Source organism: Homalodisca vitripennis, chromosome 8 (genome assembly GCF_021130785.1).
Source record: "Homalodisca vitripennis isolate AUS2020 chromosome 8, UT_GWSS_2.1, whole genome shotgun sequence".
In the NCBI taxonomy this organism is placed as follows: domain Eukaryota; kingdom Metazoa; phylum Arthropoda; class Insecta; order Hemiptera; family Cicadellidae; genus Homalodisca; species Homalodisca vitripennis.
The window spans coordinates 94,208,429-94,230,198 of record NC_060214.1 but is presented as its reverse complement, the minus strand read 5'-3'; the positions used below and the strand labels follow the sequence as shown (position 1 = coordinate 94,230,198).

At 35.5% G+C, this 21,770-nt stretch overlaps 1 protein-coding gene across 1 annotated transcript in view; it reads left to right on the top strand.

The window, feature by feature from the left end:
• The first annotated feature begins 2,680 nt into the window (after positions 1-2,680).
• Positions 2,681-21,770, top strand: part of LOC124367760 (NAD(+) hydrolase sarm1) — a 193,439-nt gene continuing 174,349 nt past the window's right edge. The window contains exon 1 of the mRNA XM_046824851.1: positions 2,681-2,804. Coding sequence (XP_046680807.1) covers positions 2,715-2,804 — 90 coding nt within the window. The 5' untranslated portion in view covers positions 2,681-2,714. The remainder of the gene's footprint in view (positions 2,805-21,770) is intronic.

Sequence of the window (21,770 nt, the reverse complement as noted above, 5' to 3'; positions counted from 1 at the left end):
ATCGCACAGACGGATAAGCAAACAAACGGAGAGATTGACCATTGACCCTAAAGGACCATTATACGAGTATCAAGAGGTATCGCAAAGACGTATAAGCAAACAAACGGAGAGATTGCGCTTTGATCCTAAAGGACCTTTCTATCAAGAGGTATCGCACAGACGGATAAGCAAACAAACGGAGAGATTGACCATTGACCCTAAAGGACCTTTATATCAAGAGGTATCGCAAAGACGTATAAGCAAACAAACGGAGAGATTGCGCTTTGACCCTAAAGGACCTTTATATCAAGAGGTATCGCACAGACGGGTAGACAAACAGACGGAGAGATTGATCCTTGTCCCTAAACGGCTTTCTATCAAGAGATATCGCACAGACGTATAAGCAAACAAACGGAGAGATTGCGCTTTGACCCTAAAGGACCTTTATATCAAGAGGTATCGCACAGACGGATAAGCAAACAAACGGAGAGATTGATCCTTGTCCCTAAACGGCTTTCTATCAAGAGGTATCGCACAGACGTATAAGCAAACAAACGGAGAGATTGCGCTTTGACCCTAAAGGACCTTAATATCAAGAGGTATCGCACAGACGGATAAGCAAACAAACGGAGAGATTGCGCTTTGACCCTAAAGGACCTTTCTATCAAGAGGTATCGCACAGACGGATAAGCAAACAAACGGAGAGATTGACCATTGACCCTAAAGGACCTTTATATCAAGAGGTATCGCAAAGACGTATAAGCAAACAAACGGAGAGATTGCGCTTTGACCCTAAAGGACCTTTCTATCAAGAGGTATCGCACAGACGGATAAGCAAACAAACGGAGAGATTGACCATTGACCCTAAAGGACCTTTATATCAAGAGGTATCGCACAGACGGATATGCACACGATTTTAAGAAGGCCCTACCGGGTCCTCCTCAATCATAGCTCATTTTAAAACACGTTAAGTTAAACTACCACATATCTAGCCTTATTGTACAAGCATAAACATTCAATCAGGCCCTCACATTCATAATTTATCAGCTTTACGCGCGGAATGAATTAGTTCCCGTACAACTTGGAATCCTCCAAATATCAAAGTATTATGAGGTAAACAGGTTTTAAAATCAACTTTCAATTCGTGTAACACTTGGCATTTGAGTATCTCTTCTTTTGAGATAGCAAACTGGTGAGAAACATTATCCTAACGCAATCTTTTCATGCTGTAAGTACATCCGTATCAGATTGCAAAAACACAAATGTTATCCTTTAGTAATCCAAATGTAACAGCGCCAACATCTATAACACTAACTGACACAGTCTAAGGGGGTATGTAATAGAAGACTGGAACTGTTTAATGCCACGTTTAATAATACATGTATCTGTATTAACATAGCCAAAATGTATTGTAATTGTTTTTTAGTTTTTTATTTCAATACAAGAAGCTCTGAACTGCATTTAGTCCTAAAGGATTTTGCGCAGCTTCCGGAGTGAAAGGTTATTCTAGACGGGTGATGTTGAACTCTACTCTTTGGGATCAAAATGTCAAAAGGCTGTCCGTCTGTCGGCTCCTTCGATACTCCGTTGTACGTTCTATTATCTATTAATTTTTAGCAATCTTGTATCAAAAGCTCGCTAGTTCCGGTTTTAAACTTTTAATAGTAGGCCTACAGTCTTTTTAGAATAATAAAAACTCCAGTTTATTTAGTATATTCATCATAAGAACGTAATTCCCTTACTCTGTAATAGTAGATCTTACGCTACCACAAGATTGCAGTGTGTTTGTGCATCCTAAACTTAAACTTATTCTACAAACACTGTAAATGGAACTTGACATACAATCCACAGGGAAATGCTGTAATTAACTGACAGGAAACCCGCATGGAAACATAAACAATAACGCTTCCGTAATTAGTTCATTACTATTGTCAAGTGTCCCAACAACTTATACTAGACTATTACGGGTCCATTTTAGAGTTTTTATTTTTATTAATAATTTCAGAAATTTTTCGTTATAGTTGATTTAAGTCAATGAGAACAATAGTATTCACAGTATTAAGAATAGCCTGCTTTTTGAAAGCCTTACTCTTCTCATTCTTTTGGCCTTAGGGTGGGGTTTTTTTATTTCTTTCAGAATCTTATCCAAAAGAATGAAGTGGACAGAGGTTATAGAAAAAAGTCAACAGGGGATATAAGAAGTGTTCAAATGAGGTCATGCTACATTTGGCCCTTGTTCAGTCTTACACCTCCAGTCTATTTACGATCTTTACACTCCAGAGCCTCTCCAAAAATCGCTCAAAGACTCTTTACTGCCTACAATAGTAAAAAACAGTTGTTCATTTTAGGATATCTTCTCAGTGACATTTTTTGCACTCGTAAAAATATTCAAATATTGGACTATTTATCCACCACGGATGTAGTCTGAAAAGAATGACTTACTAAAATATATTTATGGCAACATCCGAAGTTTGGAATTGAAAGATCCTTAGGAAACACGTTTTTGGCGTGGGTACTTTTCATTGTTTTTCACAATTAATTGTTGACAACGGAACCGAGTCCGCTTCGGAAATTTTCGGCGGCGATCGGGTTTAGAAAGTGCCCGCTGCGGTCTGCGTAGAACGCGCAAGGTTCAGTCTACTGGGGTCGCTCGACGCGTGGACGCTGCAGTGTCGAGCCTTGTGTCAGTGTCGTGTCGCCTCGTGTTGTCGTGTTGTGTCCTCGTGTACAGTGTCATGCGGACCAGTGTGCCGCCCCCGCGGCTCAACCGCCAGTTCAAGCGCAGTGTCACCGCCCCCGGCGACCCCTACCATTCTAGATTCATGGTTTGTTTACCTCCTGTACTATGTTTGTTTACTTTCTCAATGATATGCTTCTGTGTTTGTTTATCTTGGAGACGTTCCAAAGCCCTTGCTCACCTTTTCTGATGAGCTATGGAAATGGAGGAAGGAAATAAAACAGAAGTGATTAATGTGTATAACTTAACAACCTAAATACGTGTGTAATACGTGAAGCACCCAAGTAAAACGAAAGTAGTCTTGGAGGTACAAGTTCAGTCTCATGACGCTAAAAAGACACAATCAATTCATTCAAAATATTTCGTCCCATTAATCAACATATAATAATAATCTATAATATATCCAATATATAATCTATCACCACAATGACACTCAAGGTTTCTTGGACTGTAGGACACGAGAAACTGTTTGGAATGTAATGTAATTAATATTACCTCTGTAGCTTTAGCTGGATGTTTTGCAACTAAGTTACAAAATCTCCACAAGTTCAATGCTTGGAACTATTATTCTTTAATAGCAGCGTAAAAGTTAATTAATTTCCCCCATAACTGTTTAACTTACAAACACGTTTTAAGGCTTTACATGTGTTTATTATCTTTTAGTATAAAAAAATTGCAATTTTCGAACAAACGTCTTCCAGACCTCTCCCTTGATCAAAAGTTCTTCAGATTACGAATTTATCCCAGGTCATTGAGAAAGGTTCAAGTTACCTTACACAAATATTAACAAGGTGATTTGAAATATGCAGCTTCATAAAATTGCTCCTTCCACGCAATATATACAATTTTGAAAATCGATGATAAAACCGTTGACAAAATGTTCTAGAGACTACGCTGTTTACATTTCAATTTTTCAGAGTTAAATGTTACAATAGCGGTAGCTTCTTTAACAGACCATTTACCCTATGAGTAATTTGTTAGTACTAGAGCTGAGAAGAACGCAAATGAAACAAAAAATTAATTTCACGGTAATGAGATAATATGGGTAAGTGAGAGAAAAAAACCACTGTGTGAATGGGCCAATAATGTTTTTAGCTAGTAATTTAATCACTTTCCGAAGTTTGGTACACTTTTTTCAATAACTTAGTATGTACCTCTTTATGTAATATAAAAAAACAAAGGGCAAGACTCCTTATTTCTGCATGGTTTTATAAGAGTATGAATTTAACTCCTCTCCCTAACTCAAAAATCGACAAATTCTTCAAAATAAGGCACTTTTTGCTTTGTTCTTGTTATAACAACCTTTTCTCGTCTTATTCTCATAACATACATTGCTCAACTTATTAACCTGTTACAATTATGATAACATCTCTACATGAATTATTGCACTCATATACACCCATAGTTCCAATAATGAGGCTGTAGGGAACTCCAAAAAGTTGCAGGTAACTTTCAAAATCCTCTAGGTCTTAGTTTTTGAGGGTTGATACATACCTGTAGTGCTAAAATTGAACTGCAAAAAATTGCCGGAGGCTTTCAAAATCCCCTTGGTTTTATGTGGGTTTAAAATGCTGGTAGGTCTACTCTGTTTCTGTAAGCTGCTTGGCTCTGTTTAGTAGAGTACACTATACTGTAGTGTATTTGAATTTATTAATGTATTGAAGTCTGAAAAGTTATTTTAATAATCACCATTTAATTAAACAACAATATTTTAATGAAAATAGTGATGTCTAGAACACAGTACTGAACATTCTTGGAGTTAATACGCAGCACAAATACGCTACTTGAGCGAATTACAGCGATTTTAGCCCACGTTTCAAATATTTTCGGAATACGAACAGCTGATCTGGATCTGATGCAAGTTAATACTAACAAGTAAAATCTTGTCTACCCACAAAATATTGTTTACCTGTTTAAAATTAAATTTTATTTTTCTCGAGAGCTAAGATTTTTTAAACCGCCTAAAAGCTGAAAGTCTGATTAAAGAGCACCCCATTCCTAAGGGTATGGAATAAATCTAAATTTAAATGAATTAGATACGCTTTATTCAAAGTAAAATATGTCCCTGCTGTAATTTATTTCAATTTTCAGGGCTTTTAGGGGCTATCAATCTCATTCCCCTTTATTTACGCCACTGACTTTAAGGTAACCCCAAAAAAGTGACCTAAACGATAAAAAAATCTTCTGAAATTCTTGTAAATAACAACACCCTACTCCTTTCCTAAATCAGGGTTTACCTTGAAACGAACTCGTCCGAAATATCTCAATGAGGAAACGTCTTGATAAATTAGAATACAGGTAAAAGTAGGACCTGCATACCGGCCACAAACGTATACGTGCGCTCGTACACGTACACCCTCATTTTCATTTTCCTTTCTAAATTTTCTAAGAAGGCTCATAAAATAATAATTTGTTTTACAAATGATGCTCATTTGGGACATAAATCAAGATATTAAATCGCCTAATTATCTGAATAGTACTCTGATTTGGTCCTGTAAAATAATTAAAATATTTGGAGGTCAGCTTATGAGGTTGGTTTGAGGTTAGAGTATACGAGTTGTAATCAAGTTTGTCCCAGCTGAGGTCCGCAATAATGACTTGGAGTGTGACAGAATTATCCAGATCCCCGTGTGAAAGGATGGATTTGGATATGGAAACTGGATTTCAGAATCCATGGGAAACTCCATGGTTTGAGATCCACGTACTACTGGAGGACTCGCTTGATCGTTGTTCGAATTTTAAGTTAATACCACTGTTTGTGCTCTCGTTTTTTTTAATGTTCGAATTACAGTTTTGAAGGGTAATTTTCAAGAAAACTATAATCTACGGCGAATTGTATTTTTTTTAAGTATACCGTAGAAATTTTGGTCAAATTTGCAGACTTAAGGGAAAATGGTTGAAAAATAATGTGAATATTTGCTAAGTGGGCATGGATTAAGGGATCAAAAACGGGACTGTATTTAATTATTTATGATAAAAGAATTAAATTATTCTTATAAAACGCAGTGTTAATTCTATTTTTTTAGAAGTCAAAGAATGCAAAAAATGGTTTTTGGGTCTGGCACACTTATATAAGAATGCACTGATCCCGTTTACCACTGACAAGTGACATAAGAACACACCAGGCCCAAAGATCACTATTGCCATGCGCGGACCCACAACTTCAAGGCGAACTTCCGCGATCGCAACTACATAGCCATCCTGACTTCATATTTGGGTCTGCAGACAGCTCACAAAAAAGCTCACGAGTTGTTTCCAGCAGTGGTCTAATGCCTCATAATCGCGACATATAGCACTTATAGAAATTAAGATAAAAATGTGATTTGAAAGATCATTCTCATTCTCTATGGAAAGGGTTGAGTCAATACTAATATAGTATTAGCTACTTTTCACCTTCTATTTAGAGTAGCGTCTGAACTTTTGAATTTGGAGTCCACATCCGTCTAAAGAGATTCAAAAATAGATGACAATGAATAAGTTCAAAATGAACTCTGCATCATTTCGACATCAAAGACAACGAGATCACAAAATCAAGTGCAATCTAGTGGAAGCTGGATCTTTTTAGACGGACATGGACTCCAGCAGATTCCAGGAGTCAAGTCTGTGTCAGCGTCAGATTTGAGATGTTGCACTAATCCGAAGGTGAAATGGAACTGAATTAAACATTCGCATTTGAAATAAGTTCATACTTTCTCGAAACTCTGTTCTTATTCGAATTAGTTCTAAATTTAAAACAAACGCTCCAATAATATACTTTTTTTTTTTTTTGAGTCCTTTCCTACTCAAGGAGCACATTCCTCGATGCATATGAAGCAATTTTATATGAAGCAAATAAGGAACCTGGAATAACTCACCGTTATTTTATTTGATCTAACTAAATATCAACTTTATTTTTTATATATACATAGACATACTGTCCTGTCATAGAATATTCTCTCCTTGTATTTTTAATAGCATATGTTTTTATTTAGTACAAAATTGTTGATATTATTATTGTAACCACTTTTATTATTCAGTTATGTGGGTATAATGATGTGCTTCTGGAGTACGAAAGGCCTCACAGAAATAAAAAAGTATTTTATTGGCGTGTTTGTTTTAAATTTATAAGTTTATATTTTTCACGCTTTCGATTTCCTCACTACCAATTTCGACAACTTCCAACACTCTTTCGTTCTTTTTGAAACTTCCTCTATCGATTTAACAAAAACGTAAATTTATTGCTTATGAAATAAAATTTTGCTCTCGGCTTCTAGACATATACACGAATGTAACATATGGAGCCGAATTTGTTTTCCTTCGTTGGTAAGACATCTACTAAAACGTCCATTGACCTTCTTAGACTGTTAATAAATTATTTTATATTTCAAATTGTGGTATTTATCACAATTCTCTTTGTCAGCATAGAGGTCAGGACTTACTCAAGTAAGAGTGAGAGGTTATGTTTGCGTAAGACTCACGGGGGGTTCCTTGTGCCCATGTGGACAAACTGGTTAGCAAAGCCCCTCTATAAAAAGCCACCAGATTACCTTCTGGACGTGCGTTTCATATTTCTGATTGCGTAACAAAAATGTGGTGACATTTATACGACTGTAAAACTAGAATCTACTTTTTATTATAGTTGAGGTAGTTGTGTTGTTTAATTAAAAAATATATATTAGTGGGCCTTATAGAACCTGGGCCTGTAGTCCTCGTAAGAACATACACACAAATACATGTCAATTGCCCAGATAGAACCTTCAAACATTTGTTACTCTGGCTTTTTGATTGTTGATTTTGAATTGTTGATCTCTCAATTTTCCAACGTAATATTTTGTAATGTGAATGGATGCCTCGAACTTTTTTCCCTTAGCTTGCAATCTTCAGATCTCACTGGAACACTTGCCACAACATGATCCAGTGGACAGTCCTATAAACTACCATTTCGTGCATTTAGCGCTCTAGTAAATACTCAATGGTCCTAGTACTATCTCAATGAGGCATTTGGATTTATATTTTCTTTTCTTTGGTGTGTTTATCGTTAAACGTTTATTGATTGATTACGTATTGACTACTTTTGCAAGCCCAAACTTGTTTAAGCATTTGAGTCTTGAAGAAGAGATCAGATACCAGATCCCGAAACGTCGTGTCGCTCTTTTTTAACCCGTAACGATGGTAAATGCGTGTAATCCTGAAACTTGTTAGTGCTCTAGTAAATACTCAGTGGTCCTAATGCTATCTAAATGAGGCATTTAGATTTCTATTTTCTTTTCTTTGGTGTTTTTATCGTCATAAGTTTATTGATTGATGAAGTATTGACTATTTTTGCATGCTTAAACTTGTTTAAGCATTTGACTCTTGAAGAATAGATCAGATAACAGATCGCGAAACGTCGCTCATTTTTAACCCGTAACGGTGGCAAATGCATGTCATCCTGAAACTCTTTCATTTATGAAAAGATGATAGGATTTCGGCACTACTTTTCGAGGATGATCTACTTTTCTTAAGGTGTCAAAAACTTTGTTCATTTTCGCCTTCAAATAAGTACATGGTAAGTCACTGCCCTACATCGAATTTGCTAATTATGACATTATTGTGTGATTATCGACACAAATGTAGAATTTTCCTTCTTAGGAATTGAAACCGTGACCTTCCGCTCGCTCCTAGAGCGTAGGATGCACCTGACATTTCCTTGCGACACCGCAATGCGATCGTGTGACCGTAAACGTGCCGATGTGTGTATATTTATTCTGTTCCGATGTGTCGACACCAGAACAATGACTGCACGTTTCGTAACGACTGAGGAAGAATAAAAGGGCGCTCCCATCTATCCTCGTAGCGTGGTGACAGGCTCTTGGGTTGCATCGGTTAATTATTCATGGAAGCACGGTGACTTACATACCACTGAGAAAGTCCCGAGAAGGCTAAATAATTTTGAACATAAGTAAAATATAAGCAACTACTTGTTTGTAAAAATGGTGACCTTATAGCTCTTCGAGAAGGCGTTCTTAAAGGGGTTGAGGAAAAGTCTTTATTTGAAACATTTCAATGATTTTGAAAAAGCAAGTTCAGTAATCAGAAAAATTGGTGAACTAAGTCCTGAAAGAGTGTTGGATTTTGAATAGGGCTTCTCATTTTATACATGAGGTTAACAACATTTCTTTTTTTAAACCAATTTAATGCAAAGACTAGATCTAAGTGGATGTGCGCTATTGGAAAGCATTAAAAAGTAGTTTTTACCCCGATACATCAAAAAGTACATTGTGGGTACACCTACAAAACAAATGGTTGGTTTCATACAAAACTCTTAATAGTGACTTAAAATTATCAGTAAATTTGTACTACACATAATAAAATATCATTTACTCTCACTATAGCTAGTTTTGAATTTTGGAAGCCTTCTTGGATTTAGGTTTAATACACTTTTAGTAGCACCAAAAGACATTAATTTTTTCATTCTGAGTTAAATAGTACACACCGTTGTTCAGTATCCCATCCGTTATAATTTATTGGGAAATGCATTGTTCAAATTCCTAGTTTTTATCACCAGAGTTGAATTATTATGCCATATTCCAGTAGCAGTATAATAAGCGGCCACCACCACAATTGTACTGTTGGCTGCATTTAATAAAAATTAAACACTAACTTAATATTACCTATAGGTTATATTTGGTAAGCCGGTGAGTGCAGACCTATTGTTACCTGTATTATGTAGTTCAGTTTTAATAATTAGTACTTGGCTTTTATGAAGGGTCTCAATGCTCTAATATATTTTGTTTATTTAACCTAGATTGTGTTCACACATTAGTTTAGTCATTGACTTGAAGAAGAGATGAGATTGCAGATTTCGAAACGTAGTGTTACTGACTGTATTGTACTACTAAATGATAGGAAATGTTCGGAAAATCCTGTTTTCTTCACAATCCTTCCATCGTCAACAACAAACTGCAAGCAAATAACTGATCAGGTGTATGAAGGTTTAAATAATTCTTAAACTGAACCGAAAATATAGGATGATATAGCGAAGAGGCTAGGAAGCAAGGAATACTGTGTAGTGTATTGCATGTTTGTTAACTGAAAAGGTAAGGACCTGTATTTTAGGATTCCTTCACAAAAAGGCGCGTGTGTGTCAAATTTCATTTTCTAGAACATCGAGAAACAAAATATTGTTGTGTTAGGGATTGCAACTCTAGTTCCACCTCTATGGATGTCGGATTTTCACGGAAGATCCTACTTAGTTAGGTTATGAGGCATACGTGTGCCAAATTTCAATTTCCTGGGATGTGGGAAAGTTGAGGAATTAGTGATGAGTGAGTTGTGTGAGTGAGTGGGTGCTTTGCCTGTTTTATATATATATATATATATATATATATATATATATATATATATAGAGAGAGAGAGAGAGAGAGAGAGAGAGAGATTATTGATCAAACACTCCTAAAACAGCGGTGTCATAGCTAATAAAAGTGTTGGTCTACTCTTGACGATTTAGCATGCTAAATAGACTGACACCTATCTCACATTACTGCCTATAGTACCAGCGCAGTGATTGAGGTTATTAATGTGATGAATGAAGAAGAAATGCTCTGGCACTGTCTATAAGTTCTATTTTCAAAGCACATCAGCCATTAGCCATTTTGTGAGTAGCGAATGAATGACGTTGCCAGAATGGACGGTATTGTCTTTGGCCTGACACAGACTTTGTCCTGAAATAATAACTCTTAGTTACAAAGTGGGTGTACCTGAATATTTAGTCCAAGCACAGAACCAATACTCCAGAATGCATTCTTCGTCTGTTTATTTTATTTTCTCATCTAATTAAAGATATAACCGATGTTTTGTAGGATATGTTGTGATCACTTGAGTGTAATACATATTCATACTAGTTGCTCAGAATGGAGCAAACGATGGTCAACTCAAGGTCTCTTGAAATAGTTGAACGATTTACCAGAACAAGCATCTAGTTACCAATCTTACAATTTACAATGAGAGAATCGTTTAGTCTTCGCGGTTACCATGGCAGTTGTTCCTAGTATTACGAGTTATATACGCAGTATTTTAGCCTCACAAGTTGTAGAGGCTGTAATCCTGTTCAAGAACGTAGCTAGTACAAATTTGGGGGAGGGAGGAGGTGACAACTGATATTTTTCCGTAGTGGACAGAGAGTAAGTTCCCATTTTGTTCCTTAAAAAGTTCTTGGCCCGTTTCTTTGTTGAGAACGATCTTTCAGCAAAACACGTCAGTAATACTGAATTATAAAAATAATAATAATCGTTACTAAAACAGTGATTGAAAAATTGAAATTTTGGGGGGAGGTCCGGACCTCTTAGGCCCTATCGCTTGGCTACTTCCTTGACCCTTTTCGTTGTTTTTTTATATTTTAGTTTAAAACTGATAACTTCATGCAGAATCAAACTGTTATTGTAATACCGTGTAATGTTGCATATTTATCTCCTAGATTCACATCTCTTCTCATTCTGAAAACCAGAATTTTCAATATGCACGATAAACACCTCTTCCAGTATTTTCTAAATAGTTTACTATGTTTTCAATCTTATCTGTCTTTATATTACATTCAAATCTAACCCCTCATTTTCGTTTTACTTTTTCGGGGCTACATAATCAGCCAGACACTTTAAACTTTTGTTTTCAAATTTACTATTGACATATTCGTTAGTAGGGATTAGTTATACCTTTGATTGTATCAGTTTAACAGAAGATAAACCATTCATACGGGAGGTTGTTGCTGAGGGTTCATTGTACGGGGATCATTTCAGTTAGTTCTGACATCTGCCGCTAGAGCTGCGCCACGCAACTTAATTATTACTTTTCTAATATTTGCTAACTGACATCCCACTCCACAGATAGCACTCCGAGCGCTCACTTTTGCATTGCCTCAATTTATAGTATTGGGTGAGTTATCTCTAGTGTAAGTATTACCTCAGACTACAAATATTCCTTTACAGATCTTTTCAGTCTGTGCTAATTCTAATACAATCAAAAGGTGCATACCGTTATAAATAATCACCATTGCCTATACAATAACAAGTGATTTGGTTGGGTTAAAACCGGCGTTTTTTTTCGAAGACTACGTTAATGCACAGTAAAATAAAATGTTATGAATTAATTTTCATATTATATGACGTAGGGGCACGCCACGCCACGTGTTGTGAAACAGGCTGATGTTTCATGCAAAATTCCATGTCTAACATATTTTGTTCGTTACATATTACTATGTAACAATATCATCGTTACTATGTTACAATATCATATAATTATACTCAGTCTATTTATTCTGCGATTTTCTCGTCCCCATCGTGGTTACCCACAAGACCAGTGTAAAAATCTTCACTAACGTCCAGCTGAATCCCTTGGGGTGACGTACAATATTTAACTCGATATTTCCAATATAGAAATGAACCTCTATGAAAAATCCAAGTCAGTTTGCTCTCATGCTGACGACATAAATTAAATTTCTTCAACCCATCGTGTAATAGGCTTCGCTAACGCTCAGCCTATAATGTAATAAGTAACATTATTGTTTATGAATTAAGGAATATGTACTATTACATATGGAAACGTTTATAGCAGAACTTTAACAAACTCTACACACAGTTACAAGTTGAAAGACAAAACAAGGACTTAAAATGAAATACTGGCAATAAAACAGTTTTTTGTTTGTTGTAACTTTGTACCGTAACGGTTTTGTCTGCTGCACTGTTGAAGTCTCAGTAATGCACTTTCGAAAGAGAGCGAGCGAAGATTCAAACCCTTTCTCCTGGGCATCTTGCCCAGCCCGGAGATGGATGACCTGGACCGTTAGCCGCCGCTGTCAACTAATGCAGTGAGTACGCTGCATTTCTGTGCTTCTGTATAGGTTACTATGTCACGTGCACTAGGGGGATATTTTTAGAATGGCCTTTTGTTCTAGACTTCCCTTCTTCTGTGAAGGTTAGAGGCCTCGAAGATGAATGAAGTTAATGAAACCTGGTGTTATAAAATTTGGCCACTATCTGTGACGAGTTTGGATTTCAATAAATGAATAGATATTTGAATAACGATTTCAACCATTTTATTGATATTAAAACATCAAGAACGTAGCCAGGAAAAATGTTGAGGAGTAGGGGACAAGATAATTGTTATTTTCGAGTAATGGACAGAAAGTAAGGCCAAGTGCAGTCAACTGTTCACTCACCATTTTGTTCCTTAAACAGTTCTTGAAACGTTTCAATGTTGAAATCGAATCTTTCAGCAGTACATGTCAGTAATACTGAATTATTTAAATAATAATGATAGTTTGCTAAAAAAGTAAACAAATTTTAAAATCTGGGGGGGATCCTGACCCCTTAGGCCCCCGCGCTGGTTATGTCCTTGTGTAACCAATGTTAATATGTATAATACAACCATTTCAATATTGTAATATAACCACTTTTAAATTTACAGTTGTTTTCCTACTTAAATATAATAAAACCTTGGAGATTTCAAAACAATTTTAGATAACAGATCTCAATCATTAGTTTTGAATTTAGCTATTTATACAACGTTATTGATTCGTCCACTGGGTAGGGTAGAATGCTATAAACAACAAAAATTTGGTCAGTTTTTAAATGATTCGGCACATTAGTTTAAGACATTAGATGTTGTATAATCTGGTTCTTGCTTGTGACAGAAGATTTCCAAATAAATTTAGTCTACGTTGCTAAGTTATATATATTTGATTATATCGTGTGCTGTGATGGTGACAATCTCTTCCCTAAAATAATTTAAATTTAAATTTTGAATGCAGCATTGTTTATAAACTATGGATAAGGCAAAGTCAAATGTTCTAATTCTCTAAAAACAGATTTACACGGTTTTCTTAATGATTATTGATTTATAAGGGCCTGTCTATAGTGAAACAACCTTGAATTTTTTCCCCAATACAAAAATAAGTTCAACTTCAAAGTCATTACGTCCATATTTTTCTCGTAAAATTATGGGAGACATCCCATTGAAAAGATGTAACAAATGCGGACATTTAGGTTCGGATCGTCTTTGCTTTAGATTACTTCTAGCTTGAGAGCTTAGACTGGAGATTATCTCTACCTGAGAAAGATATCAGATTGCAGATCTCGAAACGTGGTGCTGCTGATTGTTTTAATCACTGGAAAGTAGCAAATTTTCGAAAAATCCTGTGCCGTCACTCAAGTACATTATTGTTAGAAGATTTTATTATTTTTCTCTAATGGTTTGGGAAAAGTGATCTATTCCTCTTTCTGTGGTTTGCATAAATCACAGAAAATGCTACTTTTCCATATTATGAAAGCCTGAACTGCGTAAGACAACAATATTAACATAGTTTTCTCAACAATTCTTCAGATAACTTGTCAGATGTTGCAACTATAGTAGCATTACTACTATTTGAACTGATTGACTAAAGTATGTGTTAATATTGATTGAAAATACTACATTATTCAGTAGGGAGCAATTAGTTATCTATATACTCACAACGTCCGTTTCTGTATATCTTCAGCATCCTCTAGCCACGGTAGGTTTAGTAACAAACTCACATTACTTTAGAATTATACCGATCACATCCCTATTGGGGGGAAATAAAGTGTTATATAGGCCTATACAAACAAATGGTAATTCTCTACAATTACTGTATCAACTTCAATTTCTGAATTTGTAATGCTTGATCTGAGTTTCAATTCAGGACTATTTTCTTTTTCCGACGGAAGTGCAGGGTGGTGTTGAATACAGCAGTCAAGGGTATTTTTATCTGAACTTTCCTAAGCCTAGATCACTCTTCAGTTATTCACCAGAGGAAAAGCAGCGACACCGAATTATAGTATTGAAATAACGACGGATCCAGCACCGAATATAGTGCTTAGAATATAGTGTTCCAGCACTGTATAGTAATGACCGACCTTTACCAAGCATTTGTGGGAGGGGGGGGGGTTGTGATATGATAATTCCTGGTATTTTTGGACTAAGGATTACTCTACAATACTGATCAAAAACCAAAATCTCAAAAGGCGCCAGGAAGTGGTCGGTATAATACCAAAGTACCAAATTGACTTCTACTTTGATCAAGTTCTCAACGATTTGTATGCTGAAAAAGTGCCAGACTTGGCCCAATCGAGGAGACAGCCCTTATCCTCCTCAATGCTCCAGAACCATTACCCCATTAGGCAATCTAAGGAATCGCCCCATTAGAGCACAATCAAGACGGATGACCAATTACCCAGTTCGTAAAGAAGCCATAAACGCACGCAATGGAGGAGGTTGAGGCGTAGGCCTAAGTGAAGCAGTCGGGACTGTAAAATGACAGGCGCCACCGTTTTACCGGTCACCGGTTAGCCGGCAATCGGCTTGAGTGGCCACCGGTCTGTCTTTATCTCAGTAGACTGATCAGCTGATTAGATTACGGATTATAGTGAGTAATCAACTGTCAACTTTATCGATTATTGGCGGTTTACACCGATTAATGTGAGTTTTGCTTACCAGTAATAAAGTTCGGTTCAAATGGCCCTTGCTCTACGAGGAATTATAGACATTCTAAGTAGGAATAATGGGTGATTTTGTTGCCACGCCAAATATAAATGTCAATTAGTTATAGCCTCAGACTGTGATGTGTTTTTTTTAAACAATTTATGATGTAATAAATTACATTTCAAAATATATTATATAAATTAGGAATGATATATTAGAAAATATCAGGTTTTTATATAATAGTACTTACGATAATTATTTTTTGTTATAAAAAACACATCATTCTCTCCGGTCATATACATACGAGTAATGTAAAAATTCCATTTCCTTATGCTCAAAAGTTTTTCTTCGGGTCTGATTATGCCCCTAAATTCTGCTTCAAATTTGTACAATCCTCAATATTTATCCTTTATTGAGAAAATTATTTGAAAGGACTGTGCCAAGAGTTGCCAAACTTAAAAAAGAATCCAACCGTTAACCAATTGCACATAGTTAAGAACCGACTTTTCTGAACGGAATTTGATTATAGCCCATAAGAACAATGTCATAACCACAGTCTCTTTTTACGATCTTATTTTGGGCTTAGACTTGTGGTTGTCTTATTTTAAAAATATGGTTAATAGGTATCCATATGTTATTTCATATTATACATATTCAAAAAAAATCTATACTATTTTTATTCCTAGTTTAAAATATTTAAAAAAGTATTCGCTTTTGGTATAAAAACATAGTTTGGGTACGTAAAATGAGACGTGTTCCACCATTCTACGTCCAACGATAAAGACGTAAAGTGTGGATGTACTATTATTTTCAAGGGCTTAAAATCTTAATAAACTCTAGAGTATAATATTGGGCGTGACAAACGTAATGACGCAATTGGCCGTGATTAGCCAAACATTGGCTTACTAGCTACAAACATGCGGCAGGAGTCTCCTGACAGCTTAGTAGAGACAGCTGTCGCAAGTTACAAGTCTACTAAAGACGGGACGGGACAGGTCGGTCAAGGTGAATGCTCTGCCAGACACCGCACCCACAAGAATGTAGACCTGCCCTCGCCAACCTATCGGCTACAACGGATCACTCTTCTTCGTCCATATTTCTCAGTAGTTGTTGCGCATAATTTCGGAGTATTTCCTAGAAGGGTGCCATCTATCACAATTGTTATCTACACGATTATGAAAGTAAACATACTTATTAGAATAGATTGTTCTTGGATCGATCTTCTTCCTCCATATTTCCCAGTAGTGTTGCACATAATTTCGGAGTATTTCCAAGAAGGGTGCCATCTATCATAATTTAATCTACACGATTATGAAAGTAAATATACTTTTTAGAATATTAGATGAATAGTTCTAAGAGCACGTTTGTTATCGTAACTGTTGCCCCAAATTGGATTGCTCCTATTCCTTTATATTTCCCAGTAGTGTTGCACATAATTTCGGAGTATTTCCAAGAAGGATGACATCTATCACAATTGTTGTTTACTCGATTATGAAAGTAAACATACTTATTAGAATAGATTGTTCTTGGATCGATCTCCTCCATCCCAGTAGTGTTGCACATAATTTCGGAGTATTTCCAAGAAGGATGACATCTATCACAATTGTTGTTTACTCGATTATGGAAGTAAATATACCTACTTGTAAGAATATTAGATGAATAGTTCTAAGAGCACGTTTGTTATCATAACGTTTGCTATAACCTAACGGATCGCTCCTCTTCCTTCATATTTCCTAGTAGTGTTGCACATGATTTCGGAGTATTTCCAAGAAGGGTGCCATCTATCACAATTGTTATCTACACGATTATGAAAGTAACATACTTATTAGAATAGATTGTTCTTGGATCGATCTTCTTCCTCCATATTTCCCAGTAGTGTTGCACATAATTTCGGAGTATTTCCAAGAAGGGTGCCATCTATCATAATTTAATCTACACGATTATGAAAGTAAATATACTTTTTAGAATATTAGATTAGGAGCACGTTTGTTATCGTAAACTGTTGCCCCAAATGGATTGCTCCTATTCCTTTATATTTCCCAGTAGTGTTGCACATAATTTCGGAGTATTTCCAAGAAGGATGACATCTATCACAATTGTTATCTACTCGATTATGGAAGTAAATATACTTGTAAGAATATTAGATGAATAGTTCTTAGAGCACGTTTGTTATCATAAAGTTTGCTATAACCTAACGGATCGCTCCTCTTCCTTCATATTTCCTAGTAGTGTTGCACATGATTTCGTAGTATTTCCAAGAAGGATACCACCTATCACATTTATTATCAATACGATTACCAAACTAAATATTCTTGTTGTAATATTAGATTAACAGTTCTTGGTTCGCTTATGTTATCATCATCTTCAATTTTCGATAGCTTGTTTAAAATTGAAAGAAAACTAAATTTACGACACTGTATCAGCAGTAGCAGAATGAACTAAATAAATTCACTCGAAATCATATTTCGGGTTTCCTCGAAAAGTCAAAGTGTACAACTGACCCACATCTTTATATTTCTGTTTTGAATTGGTAAGTTGGTCCATCACCGATTTCTCACTCAAATTGAGTCTTACGTTTTAACCGCTTACCGCACAATCCAAGTGAGATCGATCAATTTTTTACCATTACCTGCCTTATACAACAATTTTACTAGATTTTAAAAATTGATTTAATGCGATAGTAAAACCGTTATGTTATTCTTTAAATTTTGTTATTGATGATGGATGGTTTGAAAGGATAGTAGGATTTCGGACATTATCATCGTAATACGTTACATATATACAACACTGCTTTTCAAGGATTGAAATCTATCATCTTCTTCAGGCAGCAAAAGTCCAAATATATTACACTACAGAAACACTACGGAAAGGAACTCCCAATAAAACTCAAGAAATATCTTACTGGTACGCCAACAGCACAAAGTCTGACTGTTTAAAAAAAGATTATTAAGGACTCAAAGTCACTTCTAAAATCATATCGTCGTATGTATGTCCGTGTGTGCTATAACTCTTGGTAGTACGCTCCTATAAACTTTAACTTTAGTACACAGGTTCGTCTTGGTCCAAAGAAGAACTCTATTCATTTTGGGTCAGAGGTTAAAGGACAACATTGTTGCAATAATCCGGGAAAAAGTTTTAGTAAATTAGCAAAAGTCTTTCATTATGTTCTTCGATACTTCGTTATGTCGGTTTATTAATTTATAAGTTTTACCCTTAAATATCACTACACCACCTGTTTTGGTTGGTCTACTCCGCTTTTTAACCAATGAATTCTTGAATTGATGATCGAGTTGAACTACTCAATTCTAAAAGGTTTTGGAGCACCTAGACCCTTTTTATAGTAATTTGTGAATATTATTAACTTTCTCATTATGGGAGAACGTTTTATTGAGTATCAGAGTTTTATAAACCGTTATGGAATAATCAAAAGGGTTATCAGACGTTATATTTATAAACAAAAACATGGCCAAATAAATATTTTCTACATCATCACTGAGCGAAGAAAACATTACAAAGCCTCTAAGTCCTCCTACCTTCCCGGTAACACATTTCCTTCGTTTTATCCAACCTTGTTTTACAAGGAAGTGCAGACCGGTTGGTTTCTCATTCAGGCATGGCGACAGACTCTAGTAGCCTACCCGTAAATGGATGTATTTGTCTACACCCTTTTTATATTGCAACCTAGACCTACATAAAACATATTTCAATGGAGATGGACCTTAACAACAGTCTGAGACCTTGCTCACAGTTCGTTTTCGACTCATTATTGGAATAGTAGACAAAACTGATAAAAACGTGCATTAAAATGTGTATATAATGTAATAACCGTCGTAATTTCGAAAAGAAACAGTTTGACTTACAAACTTAAATCACTTTTGATATCAAATAAGACTATTGTATCAGAAAATTAAATATATTATTTTTTAAATAGTAGGCCTAATTATGTTCATCTGAAGACAATTTAAGGTTTCTTACAAAGCTTATAAGTTAAAAATTAGAACCTTTTATTGGTAGATTAAAACTTCCCAAAATTCCTAGATTGCAATCAGTAGGTAAGTTCAATTTAGACATATTTTCATAATTATCATTCATGTGCATAATGTAAACATTCATACCTCATCTTCAAAAGACCTTCCTTGAGTTAGGATGCAATACTTTACTGCCGTACTACTATACTCTAAAGTTCTATACTCTAAGGTTCTCTTAAGTTCTAAACTTCGACTACACGATCAAGGTCGACGTGACGGCTTGGATTCTCTACGAGGAACAATACTAGCTCATGTACTTTAGAGTTGGACATTGGCCATTACGTTGATGTAGTTTCCATGTAAGCCCGTGTCAATGGTTAGGACCGAAACTATAATTAGAGATACGTACCTTCTCGTATGTCCGCCAGAATGCGGCACTGTTTATACATTTAAGTTTGTATGTGGAGCAGGGTGGTGAAGTATGCTAACACAAACTTAACTTGTCACTTGAGCGTTGGCGAGACCCATCACTCGAGGAATTGAAAAGTTTCATTTATGTCTGTCGAGAACGAAGTGACCTCCTATTGTGACTTAAAATTTTGCTTGTTCATAATAAACAATATCGAGCTCCAATGAACAATGATGGTGCATGTCACTTCACTGGATTTAGCTTGGCGATGGTAATATTGGGTAACCATGATGGTAAAGAGGAAGTAGTGGAATAAATTTACAAACTGTGTAGTGTACTACAGGCATTTGAGATTTTGTCATGTAACGTCATCACATGTAGATTATTCATATAGTAAAAGAAAGCAAAGTATATGTTTGTATATATATATGTAAATGTTATATTTATTAATTTCAACGGCAAACGCCAATTTTATACAGAAATCACAAACAAATAAATATGGACAAGATGTACTAATGTTTTCTTAGGAGCTAAGAGGGCAGAGAGTAAATATAAGGAGGCATGGCTAGCAAACAACATAGGCAACAACTGTAACGAAACTGGAAAGTGTAAAGGCTAGTAAACAATTTATAGCTATAGAACATAGAGCCTGAGGAGAGTTATCAAAATAAGAAATAACAACAATTAATAAAAATACTATGAAGGAATAACAAGAAATAAACTATATAAAAAAGACTAACATCGATAAAGAATCTGAGATAACAGTAGGATAAACTAGAGTGGAGATTGAGTCAACAGTGTATAGGGCTGCAATTTGTATAATAACTAAGAAATAAATTATATATATATATATATATATATATATATATATATATATATATATATATAAGTACTAACAACAATGTATATGTAGTACATATACAGGGTGTTTGAAAAGTATGGGTACGGCTTAATATTTAAAAAAACCATAGGAGACAACATCTATAAACTTTGCACAGTGTCATATGGCTATGTAAACTACTTTTCCTTGCTATTACCATGACATGCCAACCATGGGGGGACGGCCCACAGAGGAAAACATGGAAATCTTAAATTGAAGCATGGGTCGAGTGATACCTCATTTGAAAGAGCTCACTTAGTAGAGTTGAATGCCGCAAACCGCATCTCAAAAGGTTTATCCAATCAGAAATGGCGGGTTGTTTTAGGTACACATTGTGAAGTAGGCCTACATTATGCGCTGCCATTTCTGACTGGATCGTCGTATTCTGATGCGGTTGGCGGCGTTTCATTCTACTATCCAATGTGTTTTCTGATTGGATAAACCTTTTGAGATGCGGTTTGCGGCATTCAACTCTACTAAGTGAGCTCTTTCAAATGAGGTATCACTCGACCCATGCTTCAATTTAAGATTTCCATGTTTTCCTCTGTGGGCCGTCCCCCCATGGTTGGCATGTCATGGTAATAGCAAAGAAAAATAGTTTACATAGCCATATGACACTGTGCAAAGTTTATAGATGTTATCTCCTATGGTTTTTAAAATATTAAGCCGTACCCATACTTTTCAAACACCCTGTATATCGTTTCATATATGTAATTAAAAATTTTATGAATTAACTAATATAAATTTAAAAGTGATTCGAAACAGACTTAAAATGTAACATTGTATAGGTATAGGGGAGTTTCCATAATGGAATGTGTATAACTAAGAACTTTCACAAAAGTGCCAGAGATTAAGGAATTATATATTATTTTTAAAGGATTAATATTCCCCGCACGCACTCTTGTGGTGCATGGGGACTGTAAATTATCCTGTCTCATTACTGAATAAAGATGTTGTGACGTGTGAAAAATGGTATATGATGGCATATAATACTCCATGAGATTTGGTTGAGCGTTAGCGAACATTTTTACATGGATCTAATAGGCAACTGAGATGGCAGCGAGAAAATTGTAGACGAAATAAATTTATAATTCAACGTGTACCATCATATGAAGTTTCTAAAAACGGAATATTGAAACACGTAGCTTAATTAAATGAGATATGGATTTGAAATTTTGCATGCGACCTCGGCGAAAACAGTTACGTAACAATTGATGTAACTTACTCCTACTTTATACTTAAATACTAAATATTATTATATTTTGGCGCACATTTTTAAACATATTTATTTAGTACTTATTATGAAATCTATATTTTGGCAACTAGAAAATTATGTGACCCGAGGCA